Source organism: Quercus lobata, chromosome 12 (assembly GCF_001633185.2).
Source record: "Quercus lobata isolate SW786 chromosome 12, ValleyOak3.0 Primary Assembly, whole genome shotgun sequence".
Classification (NCBI taxonomy): Eukaryota; Viridiplantae; Streptophyta; class Magnoliopsida; order Fagales; family Fagaceae; genus Quercus; species Quercus lobata.
In genome coordinates, this window is record NC_044915.1 from 6,610,496 (window position 1) to 6,625,048 (window position 14,553).

Consider the following 14,553-nt stretch of genomic DNA (forward strand, 5'->3'; position numbering starts at 1 on the left):
ATAATTGTATTCTTGCTAAAAACTAGACATAATTGATTTAATGACTTTGGCCCAATAATCCCACCATACAAGAAGAGGAAAATTCTTCGAATATAAAATGAGCTTTTTGAAAGTAATTTGATAACTCTTTTGTAATTTAAAAATATTATGTTGAAGTGAATGAGACCCTGAGAGGTTAAGCCTTAGAATTGATTTAAAGAATCTCCCTCAACTGTTCCAAACATCCAATATAACAGGCGGCTTCAAAAACCCACCAGAAAAAGAATTACAATTCAAAAGAAACAGAAAAGAAAAAAAACCTGTTTTATTTGTATTTCTGTCACTAGCATCATTCTGCCAGGCAACAAGATGCCGCAAAAAAAATATATTTCACGCAGTAAATCTGTAACTGATAAATCAAAAACTTATTTTTTATCTTTTGAGAAATTACATTCATACATTGCTCAAACTTTCAACTGTGTTGGCAACACAATATCTGTTAGAATTTCCTGAAAACATCTACTACTACCACTATTCATTTTTCCCTACCACATTAATCTTTCTATTCTAGACAATCTTCTCACAGCACTATGATGACTAAGGACTGATTGAAATTTAAGTATATTAACAATCTCAGAATTTAGCCGCGCCAGCTATTTTGTCTCTTTGTTTCAAAGGTTGCCCCATCATTGAGCATGTCCTGTGCATCAGTTTCCATTCCCAGCTTTGAGAGTGCAAGAGCTTGCAAGTAGAATGCAGTTGGCCACTCTGGTATGCACACTTGAGCCTGCATGGCATCTCTCAAGGCAAGTTCTGCTTGGCCATTCATCAAGTACGAGAAGGCTCTCCTTGCAAAGACAGTAGCCGAGGGAACCGACATCATTACTACTAACTATTTATCACAAAGAAAAAGGGGCATTTCAGTAATAATCTGACCCATTAACAAAAAGAATCTTAATTTCCAGTGATTGAACATTTGTATAGTGACTAATGAAACATATGTAAGCAGAATACAATTAAAGTTTTTTTACCGGTTAACACTCCAAAATACTAAATATATTTATGATCCCTGTTCATGGTGCACGGTGCATACTAAAACTATCAACTTAGTTCTGGAAGGATCTGATTTTGAGAAGATATTACACTATTATAGATAAAGAAAACAGAGGAACAGAGTGCATCTACCTTCGAATAATACTCGATTGCACTCTTGAAATCCTTGTCCCTAAATGCAATATCCCCAAATTTCTTTGTGTTCAACATTTCCTGCACTTGTTGCGTCCATTCTTGAAATGACAGCTACATATATAGATCACATTGTCAAACAAACAGAGTAGATAGATTAATGATACTATGAACCCAAAATAAGAACAATCATGAGAAGTAAGCAAAATCGCGAACCTAATATTAAATATCAAGTCATTCAAAATATTCCTATTTCTATATTGCATGGAAACAACTTGTGCTGAAATGACAGCTGAGACGCACAACACTGATATGCCAAAAGGGAAAATTTTAAGAACTAACATTGACAGAGTGTTGACACATCTCCAGATTCCAGGTTATTGCAGCCAAAACTTATCATCCTACTCCCATTATATTTCTCTGATTATAATTATTGGATCACTGAACGTTCAACATGCATTAACTATTTTTACAATTGAAAAAAAAATGCATCCATGGCATTCAAAGATTCAAATATGCCCAGGAAGGATGGAGCATCATGATCAACACATTGTCTGCAACAATGAAAAGCTCCTTTGAAGTGTCTATTTTGTGTCAACTACACATGAGAATGAACCATACTTCACATCTGAGTTAAATGACAAAAACCACCTTAAACTATTGCCCAATTTACAATGTACACCCTGAACTTAGAAATTGAGTAACTAACATCCTACCTTAACTCAAAATTTACAAATAGCGTCCTACCATTATTATTTTCTGTCAAATTGAAGAGAGTTTTCATCAAATAGCCCCCATAATTCCCATCCAAACACAATGAATTCGCTTAAGCTTTCTAAAAACTCAAAATTGGAAATGCGATGTTAAATATTTGCAATTTTGAGTGCAGCAGAGGGCCAGATTGGTCACTTCAAAATTTTGGGGGCAATTACAAATCAGGTAATAGTTCTTTTTTTTTTTTTCTTTTTTTTACAATTTTCCCTTACATCCGAATGTTTGTAAAAAGCAGGAAAGAAAATTTTCTTTAACTAATCTTAAATAATTTTCTTATCACATATCCTTAATCCAAAATTTCTAAAATGGTTGGGGTTTACCAAATTTGGCCAACTCAATCTAATTGTGATTAAGGATTTGTTGACTTGAATATCGACATTATCAAATTGTATCAAAACTTTATACGGTCAAACCAGAAAGTGTGAAGTATAAAAGAGATCATTCAAATACCTCATTTTCTGCACCCTCTTCATCTTTATACCCTGTTTTTAGCAAAATATCATGCACAGCAGTAAGATCCATCCTTGTACAAGCCTTCCCAAGGGGGGAGAGCATAGTTGGCATCACCACTGTATTTTTAGATAGGCCCATTAGAACATGCGATGCCACCTAAAAAAACAAGTTGGACGAATTTAAAACCAAAAGAAAGGGAAGGAAAGCATGATTACATCAAAAAGCGAATCAGAGGTGGCAGGAATGTGCAACCAGGAGAGTTTTTCAAGATTTGAAGATAAGATGATATCTCACCTCTTTCTGCTTTTGAAGTGGTGTAACTGCTGCTAGAAGAAACTTTGTATCAGGCCGATCCCTAGGCTCAGACTGAAGACACTTTGAAGCAAGTTCAACCAATTTAGTAGCATCATCATTGGCATACTGTCCTTCCAATGATGAATCCATCAACAGTAACACATTTTTCCCTCTTATCAGGTCCAACGCCTGGAATTTTAATAATCACTTGAATAATTATGGAATTGTCAAAATAGTGTTGGCCATCATATGATTCAACCATTTACAGCTTGTGTGTGTGTGTGTGTGTGTGTATGCGTGTGCCTGTGTATTTGTAAGCATAACCCAAATACTGATATAAACAAGTACCAATGAGTTTTTAGCAAGTTATTCAATGCCAGTAATTAACACGAATTTAAAACTTGTGGATGTCCCAGAAGTTCTGAAAGTCATGACACACTAAGCTCATAAAGAATTGTAAAGCGAAACAAGTTGCTTGATGAGCACACAACTCCATGTGGAGCCTTTCTCATTACCCAGTTGTTCACAATAGTTTGAGGTAGTAATGACGTCAAAAAAATATAAATAAATAAATAAAAACTTACATGACTTAGATACATAATGGAATCCAATACAACATTGAATGCATTCAAGATATATTTGACTCACATGCAAGGCTGTAATCCTCTAGATCCTTAAGATGAAGAATTACAGATATATGATTGTACATACTCCTTTTTATAATCCATGGTGATTGCACAAAAGATGAAGAAGACACCTTGGAATTCAAACACATGGAGAACAATCATAGATTTTATGGAATGAAGACAACATACATGACTTGGAGGAATATGCTTCCCACTTAAGAGGTCCAACAGAACTGTTCCATAACTGTAGATCACACTCTCTGGGATGACCCTTCCTGCAGAGTACGACACTAATCAAATTCACTGGATGTGGGTCTTCATATCTCTGTAATTATCAACTACATCTAAATTATCAGATCAATACTAGTGTAGGGCAATACTGCTCAGAAGAAACAGTATTTGCATGTATCTGACAACTCACAGCTCTTGAAATATAGGTCACAATATTTTCTTATTAAATGCATTATTACCAAGAGTATAACCTACTCAAACTTGAAGTTCAATACTCCATAAACGAGCCATTTATTACTCTGTCATGCTAATATAACAAGTCAATGAGTGACAGAGAAGAGGGTTATGGTAGTATTCTGCTTTAGTAAAGTAATGCCTAGGCTGTTCTAATTATGTCCATAGTGTTGGTGAAAGACAATTTGACCATTTCATAAAACTTAGTTAATGATAAGTTGCAAAATGCATTGGAAGAAGGAAATAGCCTCTACAATCAAATTTCAGTCATTCAGAAGGATACGTGTTCAACATATTTACCTGTCCGTAAAAACTCAGGCGGAGTGTAAGCTAAATTAGTACTGTAGCTTTTTCCATCTCGACTATTTTTCATAAGACCAAAACTAGACAAATGAGGGTCACCATCCTGACAAGTGAATAAATCAGTCATAATCTAACCAACCAAAAAGAATTTACAGTATGACATACTATTTGGCCAAAGAAATTGAACATTGATGTTTTTTACAAAATGATTGTGTGTGCGCGCACACGCGCACGCATATAAGAGTGTTTGTCCTTAGGAAAAGAATGCAAGCATGAAAATTTTAAGGTAAAAGCAGTCAAAAGCAATATCAGAAAAACTCCATGAAAACTGGAAATTATTCAGTAGTGTAAAAAAGAATATTACCGTCCTATAAGGATTACTACTCAGGCACAATGAAAGAACAAGGAATAAAAACAATGTGAAGCAAACATGGAAGCCTCCTTCAAATACAAACAGGATAATAGAGCTTTTCTTGCAGATGCATAAATCAAACTCCTTCAATCCCAATTCACTAGTCCATAATTCCTTTTTGTATTCCACGTTAAGTTAGTTGTCCACAGTGAACGGTTAGTCTAAAAGATTTTCAAACATTCTATAATTATTTAAATTTTGGAATTTTTAATTGATAAGAAAGTTTCTGAAATTAAGGGCTATTTAATAACAGAGTGATTACAATAGATAATATTTCCTTATGAAGAAAAATTTACAAAGATAGAATAACAATTTGGGGAATCTTTTCCAACTTAATGGCAGTTCTCAAACCATATTCATCCCGGTAAAGGGGGTTATATAGTCACAGCAATTGTTATGGAGAAATCAATGGGATACATCCCCAGGCCTGTGGGTTACAAAGTACTGCCCTTGTGACCCTAGGCAAGGCAGCATAATGATTCTGCACCATGATATCCAGCATGAAAAACCTTGAAAGGACAATGACAAATTGTGTGCGCATGCGCGCATTATAGAGAGAGAGATATCAAGTTAGCAAGTGTAAGATAACATGAAATGGTTTAAGAAAGAAGAAATGAGAGAAAGGAAAACACAAGAGATTCTGCCTAATTTCTACCATGCACAAATCCCAAGCTGCTACATCTTTCTTATTCTCTTTAATGCAAATAAAATGTACCCATTTAAGGATTTATATAGGATATTCTTTAATCCAAATAAAATGTAACCATTTAAGGATTTATATAGGATATTCAATGAGACAAATATGGTAAATTACAAAACCACCGTATTACATTCCATGGTACCCCAACATCCCTATCAAATTTGAGGTAATATAATGACCAGATACTCTAGTCTCCTATCTGGGATCCACACGGTTCTCAGATCAAATGAAACTTGATGAAAAATGGATTCAGCAAAGAAAATAATTAAGTAAACTAAGATGGGGATATATGCGAACAAAACATCAAAACAGAATGAGGACATTCCGAATTGAATGTCATGATAAACCCACAAGTTTCACATAATTGTTAGCACTTGCCTAAAGAGCGAGAATAACATGAAAGCAACAAATACACAACCAATAAATGTAGGGTCCTTAGAAGGTGACTTGGGTAAGACCCAGATTACCACAACTTGGTTGGTAAATTCCCTTATTCATCACTAACTAAAGTAAAGAAACATGCAAGGAGCATCCCTATTTATTAGTAAGTATCAATTGTTATTGAAAGCTGTAAATTTTCAGTATATTGCTCCATAACTTAACTACCTAAGTCACCTTAGAATTTCCCATAAATGTATACCCAAACAACCAAAATGCCCATAATAGTCAGGTGAATGTGAAATCATTTGAAAACTAATACAGCATATAAAAAATTAAATTCATGAGCATACCTCATCAAAAAGAACTCTGTATGCATTCAAATCATGATAAATTTTCCGATTTTCAGTATTACAATGATCAAGTGCCTGTGCAATAAAATATGCAACTCTAACACGCATTTCCCATGGCAGTGGCTTCTTATCCCCTGTAGGAAATAATCGCAGAAACTGTTACAAGAAGCCCTGAACAGTGAACAGAAATATAACATTTGAGAAAACTGCTCCTATGTGTATTGATCAGTGAAAGTAAAATTAAAGGGAGATATACAATCTGCTTAGAGAGACAAAAAGAGATATGAGGAGTTTTCCAATCCAAAAATTTCGATAACAATGACCAGTGACAATTAACATGTAATTTTTCTTTATGGTTTTTCCTCTATTGGCAGGACAATGACCAGTACAAAACCTAAATGGAAGGCCAGCCATGTTGAATGTTAGCAGAAAGAAAGTAACAAAACTAAATGCAAATTGGACACCATATGAAAGCTTCAAACACAACAATATTGTTTTGATTTTCAGATTCGGAAAGTTGGCAGCTATATAGGAAAGGAGAGTTATTTACAATCTTCACATGGCATTATTAACACCTGACTTTAGAGACAACCGGAAAAGGAAATGTGATTGGAAATGTCACTAAATTATCCTTTTATAATGCTGAAGCGTTATAAGACCAGTTACACCTTATCTAAGGAAACATAGTGCCGAAGAGGAAATATAAACCGTAGTCCCCATTAAATTTAAACCTAAATACTAAATAACATTGTATTCACACATTAAAACCCCTTCCCCAATTGCCAATGAGCTTACAGTCCAGTGGCACCCTACCCCCTCCCCTTTGTCACTTACAGTCCAGTGGCACCCTACCCCCTCCCCTTTGTCACAGGTTTAATTCACACCCCCCCCCCCCCACCCCCCAAAAATCCCACACACACACACAAAATAAAATAAAAAACCCTCTTCCTTAGTCAGAAACATTTCCATCAATGTACAAATGATTGGCAATTAGCCCTTGAAATGGAAAGGAAAACCCACTGACCATTCAATTTAGTTCTCTAAAATTTCCAAGAGGTATAGCACAGCTCAAAGTAATAACTACTACACACTTGTGCACACGATAACAAGTTAAAATTACAGCTCAAGAGCTCCCTAAGTGATTGCATGGAAAATATCAACCCCGTATGAGCAACGAAACAGTAGACTTAATAATTGGATATAAGATTCAATCTTTTAGGAGACAATATCATAATGGAAAAAGCACAAATCATTATACGTACTATTGCAGCTTCTAATAATATACTCACAGGTTGAGCTCAGGCCATTAAAGTTCACTTATATGGGAAGAGAGAGAATAAAGCAGATCTTTAGTACAGAGAAAGTGTTAGTAAAAGAGAACTGATTATCAGTTGCAACTATTTATCTTTTTAAGTCCTATTATAAGCTCAAAAGAAGCTGAAAATTAGGATATTGAGTAATACAATGGAAGAGATGCTTGGACAGAGTATCATTGGGCATGTACTCAGCTACCAAAAGTCGTTCATCTCCTTCAGCACAGCAACCAATCAGATTCACCAATCTCTTATGCCTCATCTTTCCCAATCCTGCCGCCTCTTCCTGATGACCATGACCAAACATTTTTATCAGCATCATACTCAAAACCAATTTGCTCAAAAAGCCATAAAATGATTAATTTTCACTTGAATGTCCTAAATGATGATGAACTAAAGGCCAAACATTTTTCACTTTCCTTTTTTAAGTGGTCATAAAATAATAATGAAAAGCCAATACAGAATTGAATCCCAAAACCCTTGTTGGTTCATAATCCAAGAGTCCACATTCTAATTCCATTTTTTTTTTTCACTTCATTATTAACCAAAGCAAACAAAAGCATAAACCAAAAAGACATTTTCCATCTCTTTTCCCAAACAATATTTTACCTGTTTCTTTCTTTTCCTCAGCAGCCAAACAAGAAAACCAAATAAATAAAAAGAAGAAAAAAGAGATTTCATTTTCTTTTCCTCACCACAAACTGTTGAGCATCAGGCCAAGACTGTTTGGAGAAGCGTTTGACAGCGACTAAGCGGTTGCTGTCGAGCTTGCCTCTGTAAACCACATTGGGAGCTTTCTCTCCACTCTCGGAGACAATGTAATCAGTGCTGAACCCATTGGTGGCCTTTCGGAGCTCATTGAGTCCGTACTCTTTGAATGCTGGGACTTGGAGCTCTTCATTAACTTCATCCCCATTACCTTCAAAACCCAACAAAACCCATCAATATTTCAATGTCACTCATTACAACCCCCCAAAAGAAAAAAAAGTGAGAAAGCAAAAGAAGCTTTTAGCTTCAAAAACCAATAAATAAATAAATAAACAAAACCCATCAAAATTGATCTCCAGAATCTTCAAAACCCCCCAAAAAAAAAAAAATAAAGCAATGTCTATATATATGACTAAAAACATGAGCACGTTGATTTCCATTAGCTTCAAAACCCCAAATAATAGTTACAAACAAACAAGACCCCTATCCAAACTCCAAACTGGACCAGCTTGACTTGAACCCCATTAGCTTCAAAACCCCAAAAAAAGTTCTTTCAATAGTAGTATTAAAAAAAAGAGGCAGCTTGATCTCTATCATTAGCTTCAAAGTCCAAAAAAAAAAAACCAAGCAGAGAGAGATAGAGAGACCTGTAGGGTCGGGTTTATTGGAGTCGGGTAGGGAAGAAGGGTCATCTGGGGAGTGAAGGTGTGTGGTTTTGGAGTGTAAGCAACCCATCACTATTCACTGTTCACTCTTCTTCTTCTTCTTCTTCTTCTTCTTTAGTTCTTTCTTACAGTTACATACACACAAGTACAGAACAGAACAGAACACAGGAACTTCCAAGTTCTCTCAGTCTTTCTTTTTTATATATTAATTATTAAAAAGAAAGAAAAGCTCACAGTCGGAGTCTATAAACGACACGAAACGACAAGACACGGTTTGCATATGAATTGGAGTTTGGACGAGGTTGAATTTCGGGTACTTGTTTGTTTCTCTATTTTGGCCCGAATTGTCGGAGTTTCTCTCAGTCGCTCTGTGAGACTACTTGGTCTATATGAGTAATGAGTGATCTCTTTTTTTTCTTTTTCTTTTTCTTAGTGTTGTAGACTTTGTAGCTCCAGATTCCACTCCACATTGAAAATTGTTCTACTATTTCTATTCTTTTCTTGTTGCACCACCGCAAGCAGTGGACGATTTTTACTAAAAAGTCTTTCTTTTTAAGACAGCATTAAATAAATTCAAATTAGTACTCAAAAAGCTAAATTAAAGAGTGAATTGGAAAAGCCCAAAAGCCTAAAAGCCTGATAGATTTTTTTAAACCAAAAAAAAAAAAAAAGCATGAGAGAGGAGAGGTAAATCTGTGAAAAGTGACATGAAGGAGGAGAGAGAGAGAGAGATAGTCACATGATAGGTATATGATGGGGCACGTGCTGGCTGGTAGGGCCACTTCTCTGTTATGGTAATATTGGAAAAATATTAACCTTTGAAATCAGACCAAGAAATTACTTGATAAATCGTCTTGTGATTACACTTATAAATATAGATTTTATGTTTAGAATTTAAGGGCGCATTGAGTAATATTATTTTAATAATGTTATTTAAGTTTTTTAGAAATATATCTAGGTGAAAAAAATGTTGTAAAAATACGTGTTTTATTGTTTAAACAATAAAATTTTTGTTTAAATACCCCTATCAAACACACTCTCTAAATATGGGGTTATATTTATATGTAAGAAGAGAGAATAGTTTACCAAATGCAGTGAATATTTCATGAATTTCATTTCATTTTTATTTTTATTTTTTTGGTTGAGAATGAATATTTCATGAATTAGACCATAAGAAATAGGAGTAAATTATGGAATTATCCAAGTATAGATTACATCATTCCATATTCTCATGCCATGATCATAATTTAATCATGGTACTCATATTCATTGTTTATCATATGACTTTTTCTTTTTCTTTTTCTTTTTTGATGTAGGACTCCATTTAAATGGCATGCTAAATGTTCAACCCATTTCATCATGTTGTACATTATGGAATTAAACTAAAATGGAAAATTAAATAAGATTAGAGACAGTACTTGCATTGCATGCACTACCTCTTGCAAGAAACTTGGTGGTAAATTACCATTGAGAATGAAGAGTTCATTGATGGTATTGTTGTTGTCTTTCCTTTCTTGAATTGATCCATGAACCATTCACTTGCTTCAATGGAGGGAATTGTGACTTCGAGGTCTTGGTCGTTAATTTGATGAGTGTAAACCCAATGCTACTGGATTTTGATGATTGTGTACTCTTGAATGCCCTCAAGAATACATGGCTTAATTTGAGGATTACAACATGTTTGCAACACTTGGAGATGAATTACAACATGTTTCAATTGATTTGTCAGTTCTTAATGCCAGGGTTTGTGTTTGGCTGGAAACAATGGATAATTTGATGAGGCAAAATTGTTTGGGAGGTGCAAAAGGGTGTCTAATTAATGTGTCTAAAGATCGTGTCCTTTGCAAAGTATAATGTTATGTGAAGTAACCTAAATTTCCTCTGTAAAGTTCTCATTTGATTTATAGATTTAAAGGTTCCAAAATTTTAATTTTGATATAAATTCCCACTCTTCGTGCATTTAGCCTCGTATTTATTCCCTGGGTCGTTTGGATAAAAGTGCAAATAAAAGACTAAGCCAAAATTTGAAAAATTGATGGGACTTCATGTTATATTCAGTGCTTGATTTTAGTGTTTTTATTTGCTACATCATATTTTCTTCATCCATAGTTGACGAAAAAGACCTTTTTGACAAAAAATTTTAAAAAAAAAATTAAGAACTAAATTGAAATATTAGAGACTATTTTAAAAATGAGACTATGATTGAGGACTAAATATGTAATTAAACCTCTCTTTTTTATTTATTTTTATGAATGGATTTTGCTAAGGAAGGTTTTAAAGTTTTAGGGCATGCACAAGTTATGGAGTGTAGAGCATGTCCTAAAATCTATTTTTTTTTTTTTTTTTTTTTTTGACAATCGTCAGTGTAATCCTACTCTTCCCTCTCTCGGAACCACTCAAACCTAGGTCCATAAACCCCTCAAGCCTTTAAGGCTTAGAGAAGTATCAACTCGCCTAATGTAAGCCGTAGTAAAATCCAACAAGTTAGAACAACATAATCAAACTATAAACAAATATAGGTTTTAATAACAAGTGCCTGAACAGAATTTGTTCAAAATATATTAAAATTTCAATTATGAATTGTAATGTATACCTATCAATGTTTCACTACTGATTGTTCGGTAGAAAGACTGAACGTAAAACGTGGGTAACAAAAACAGCATAAACTAGCTGCATGTGTGGTAAAGAAGTTAGTGAAATTATAACACCACCGGGAAGATATCTCATAGACTCATACAAACAAATACCTCGCAAAAAGCCCAAAAAACAATGAAAACAAATTCATAATTATAAGTCTGTTCCACCATAAACGTTGCTTCAACAAGATTCCATATTGATTTTTTTTTCTTTTCTTTTTTGGTAAAAGATTAGAAGATTCCCAGTAATTATATAAGCACTTTACTCCTCATCAATGCCGGCCTTGTGTCCTCATGGGCTAGAAATTAAGGTTGGCAACAATTTATTGTAAGCTGGAAAAAGAAAAAGGAATCAAAGATTTGTGGTCATCTTGCTTCTATTATTGTTAGTCAGTAAAACATTTATTAGTGGGATGAGTTTTTAATCATTGCCTAGCGAATTGTCATTTTTTTACCATGAAAAGAAATGAAAAAAAGTCGACAAAAAAGAGATTGGAATTTTCTTGATTCCCTAACAATGGCATTTTCTTGATTGTCCTGCCTAGTTATAATTTGAATCATTTTCAATTGTATAATGTTTGTGTCCCTTGTCTCGATCCAATTATTATGAGTCTGATACTTAGGACCTCAATTTAAACTAATGATCTGAAATAATTTCTACATGGAAGAATAAAAGGATGTTTCAAGTTGTCATAATGATCAAAAGTTCAAGATTAATGGCTAATAATTTGGTTCCATATTACATAAAGAGAGATGCTACGTCTACAATATTTTTACAACATTTTTACAACAAATCACAAGTGGTTAGTTGTTATTGGTTCAAATTTCAAACTAACGCTAAGATTACTTTTTTGCCCCAACAATAATAATTAGTAACAATTTGCCACTTAGGATTTGTTATAAAAATGTTATAAGAATGTTGTAGACATATCATTTCTCTTATATAAAATTGGCCACACGATTAGATCTTGCTGCATTATTAAAAATGTGAAATACAATGGGCCCTAAGCATTACTGGTTTTCTTTAGTTTATATTATCCCTCAAGAGTATGGAGCCCATTTGATTGAGCATTTTGGGTTAAAGCTAGTGATGCCACGAAGGTGACTGTTAGAGAACATTAATGATGGAAAATTGAAACTACTACAAATGTCACTAGGTAGCTTTTTTCTTTTAGTACCTGAGGATATTATATTAAACAACAGAACCAAAAGGAGCCACTGAAATATAACTTGTAAGAGTACAGACCAGAAGTGTCTAAATTAAACAAAAAATCAACTTCATTAGGAGGAAAATAAAAGTTTACAAATTAAAGTCTTCAGATTAAACACAATCTTGCTTAGCTAAGCTAAGCATCAGCACATAATGAACTGTTAGAAGAAGAGAGAGATGAGACCAGATTAATAACAACTAGAACATCTAAGCTTAACAAACAAGAGATGAAATGCCAATATGAGAAGCTATGGTCAACCAATCGGAAAATTCTTGTATGAGACGATCTCATGAGATACTTTAGGACCCATATGTTATTGAGATATAGGTATCATGAGACATGGAACCCACATGTCATTAAGACGTAGATCTCATGAAATCGTCTCATAAAATATATACAAAATAACTTATTAGATGTCATTATCTATTACCGTCAAATCTTGATTTGCTATTTAGAAGAAGAAATGCATGGGATGCATATATGATATATTACATTACTTAAAGCCTTAAAGGGATTGCTTTAAAGAAGTCTATCGCATAATTCATAGGTATTATGATACTCAATATGCCTAGTGATTATTATTCTCCAATTTAATTCTTTCTTTTGTGATGTCAACTTGCTTTTATCTTATTTATTTATGTATTGATAATTACAATGTAGAGGGGAATTTGAACCCTTTGTTATATATTCCTGTTAGAAACACTAGGAAATGTCAACCAATTGGGTCACAAAACTTTTGACAACTTACTTTGTTATTCTGTTATCAAGTTAAATTAAACTTTTTAATGAATTATTAATTTTACAAAATACATACTGGCAAAGACTTTTGCATTATAAACCATAAAATATTTTGATAAATTAAATACAAATATAAAACTGTGATTTGAAAACAAGAGTAAAGATAATATTTATGGAAACATTGGTGAATTGAAAATTTCTGAGAGTGTTTTACTCCGTCATTCATGTAAATAGTGAGGTGCATGGAATATTTATCAAAGCTAATGTTTGAGGGAGAACTTTTCCCTGCTGAATATGATTAAAGGAGAACATAAGATGAAATATACTTTTGTTTTTGACAGGTAGATAATGGGGGAGGAGAAGGAGGATTCAAATTACAAACAAGACACTATAAAGGATGTTATTATCATTGAGCTATCACTTAAATCTGAAGATAGAATATACTTTGCTTTAATTAAAGTTGGGAATTGGGACTAGAAGCACTTTAAATTTTATAAAAAAGAAAAGACTTCCTTCCTCTTACATTATAAATACCCAAAAATAAAATCAAATATAATTCTAGGCCAAGAGTTTATTCTACAACAATTTAAAAGGATTAGGAACAAAATCAGATACAACAAAGCATCCAATGCTTTTCTATTATTGAGAGGTCCCATAACCATAGAAATGGTGAAGGAAGTTTAGGAAATTAAGGGGAAACAAAGAGTTGAAATAAACTTAATTAGAGGCATGGAATGATCCTTTTCTTCTTTCTCACTCAACTAAAAGGCAAATTGTAATAATTGGATCCAACTAATTTACCATGATTCTATACGTAGTGACCTTGGAAAATGTAGTGAATTTCTTTTTATGGTGTGCCAAATCTGTTAAAAAGTAAATTTGCATATGGATGTTTATATATATAAACAATAAACACAGCCAGAAAATTCACCCATCTCTTGTTCGTCCCTCGCCTGAGGTCTTGAACATTTTCGGTTAATTTTTACTTTTAAACATTTTCGGCTCTTTTAAAGTGAAGTAGTCTCCTCTTATATATGAAAAGGGTATGAAATAAAATGATAACATATAACGGTAAAGCATTGGAACTTTAACGGGCTAATCCTTTGGACTTTTTGTGGTAAAATATATGAGCACTTTATCGGGCTAATCCATTGGGCTAATTTTGAACTTGAACGGGCAAATTCATTGCAATGGATGGACCTAAGATGGAGGTGAATAGAAGGCAAGAAAAAAAAAAACATCAAATTTTACTTTTTTTTTTGGTCCAGATAAATTTTCATTTTTTTAATGATATTTTCTTTATTTTATATATGAATTTTAATGACTCCGTCTTATCGCATGATTAGACTCTAGTAAAAAT

General features: G+C 33.5%; 1 protein-coding gene across 1 annotated transcript; it reads right to left on the reverse strand.

The window, feature by feature from the left end:
* Positions 1-392: 392 nt before the first annotated feature.
* On the reverse strand, positions 393-9,138 carry LOC115971961 (serine/threonine-protein kinase BSK2-like). The gene is made up of 10 exons (XM_031092088.1): positions 8,591-9,138; positions 7,931-8,154; positions 7,386-7,521; positions 5,923-6,056; positions 4,077-4,182; positions 3,501-3,586; positions 2,686-2,874; positions 2,389-2,547; positions 1,165-1,278; positions 393-871 (listed from the first exon to the last, which is right to left on the reverse strand). Exons 1-10 carry the CDS (start codon positions 8,676-8,678, stop codon positions 620-622), a joined length of 1,488 nt encoding a protein of 495 aa, XP_030947948.1. The 5' UTR covers positions 8,679-9,138; the 3' UTR covers positions 393-619.
* Between the last annotated feature and the right edge of the window lie 5,415 nt (positions 9,139-14,553).

Coding starts and splice junctions, on each gene's coding strand:
- LOC115971961 (XM_031092088.1), bottom strand. CDS start 8,678: ATGGGTTGCTTACACTCCAAAACCACACACCTTCACTCCCCAGATGAC. Junction 4,183..5,922: donor ACAGAGTTCTTTTTGATGAG/GTATGCTCATGA, acceptor TTCACTTGTCAG/GATGGTGACCCTCATTTGTC. Junction 872..1,164: donor CAATCGAGTATTATTCGAAG/GTAGATGCACTC, acceptor TGTGATAAATAG/TTAGTAGTAATGATGTCGGT.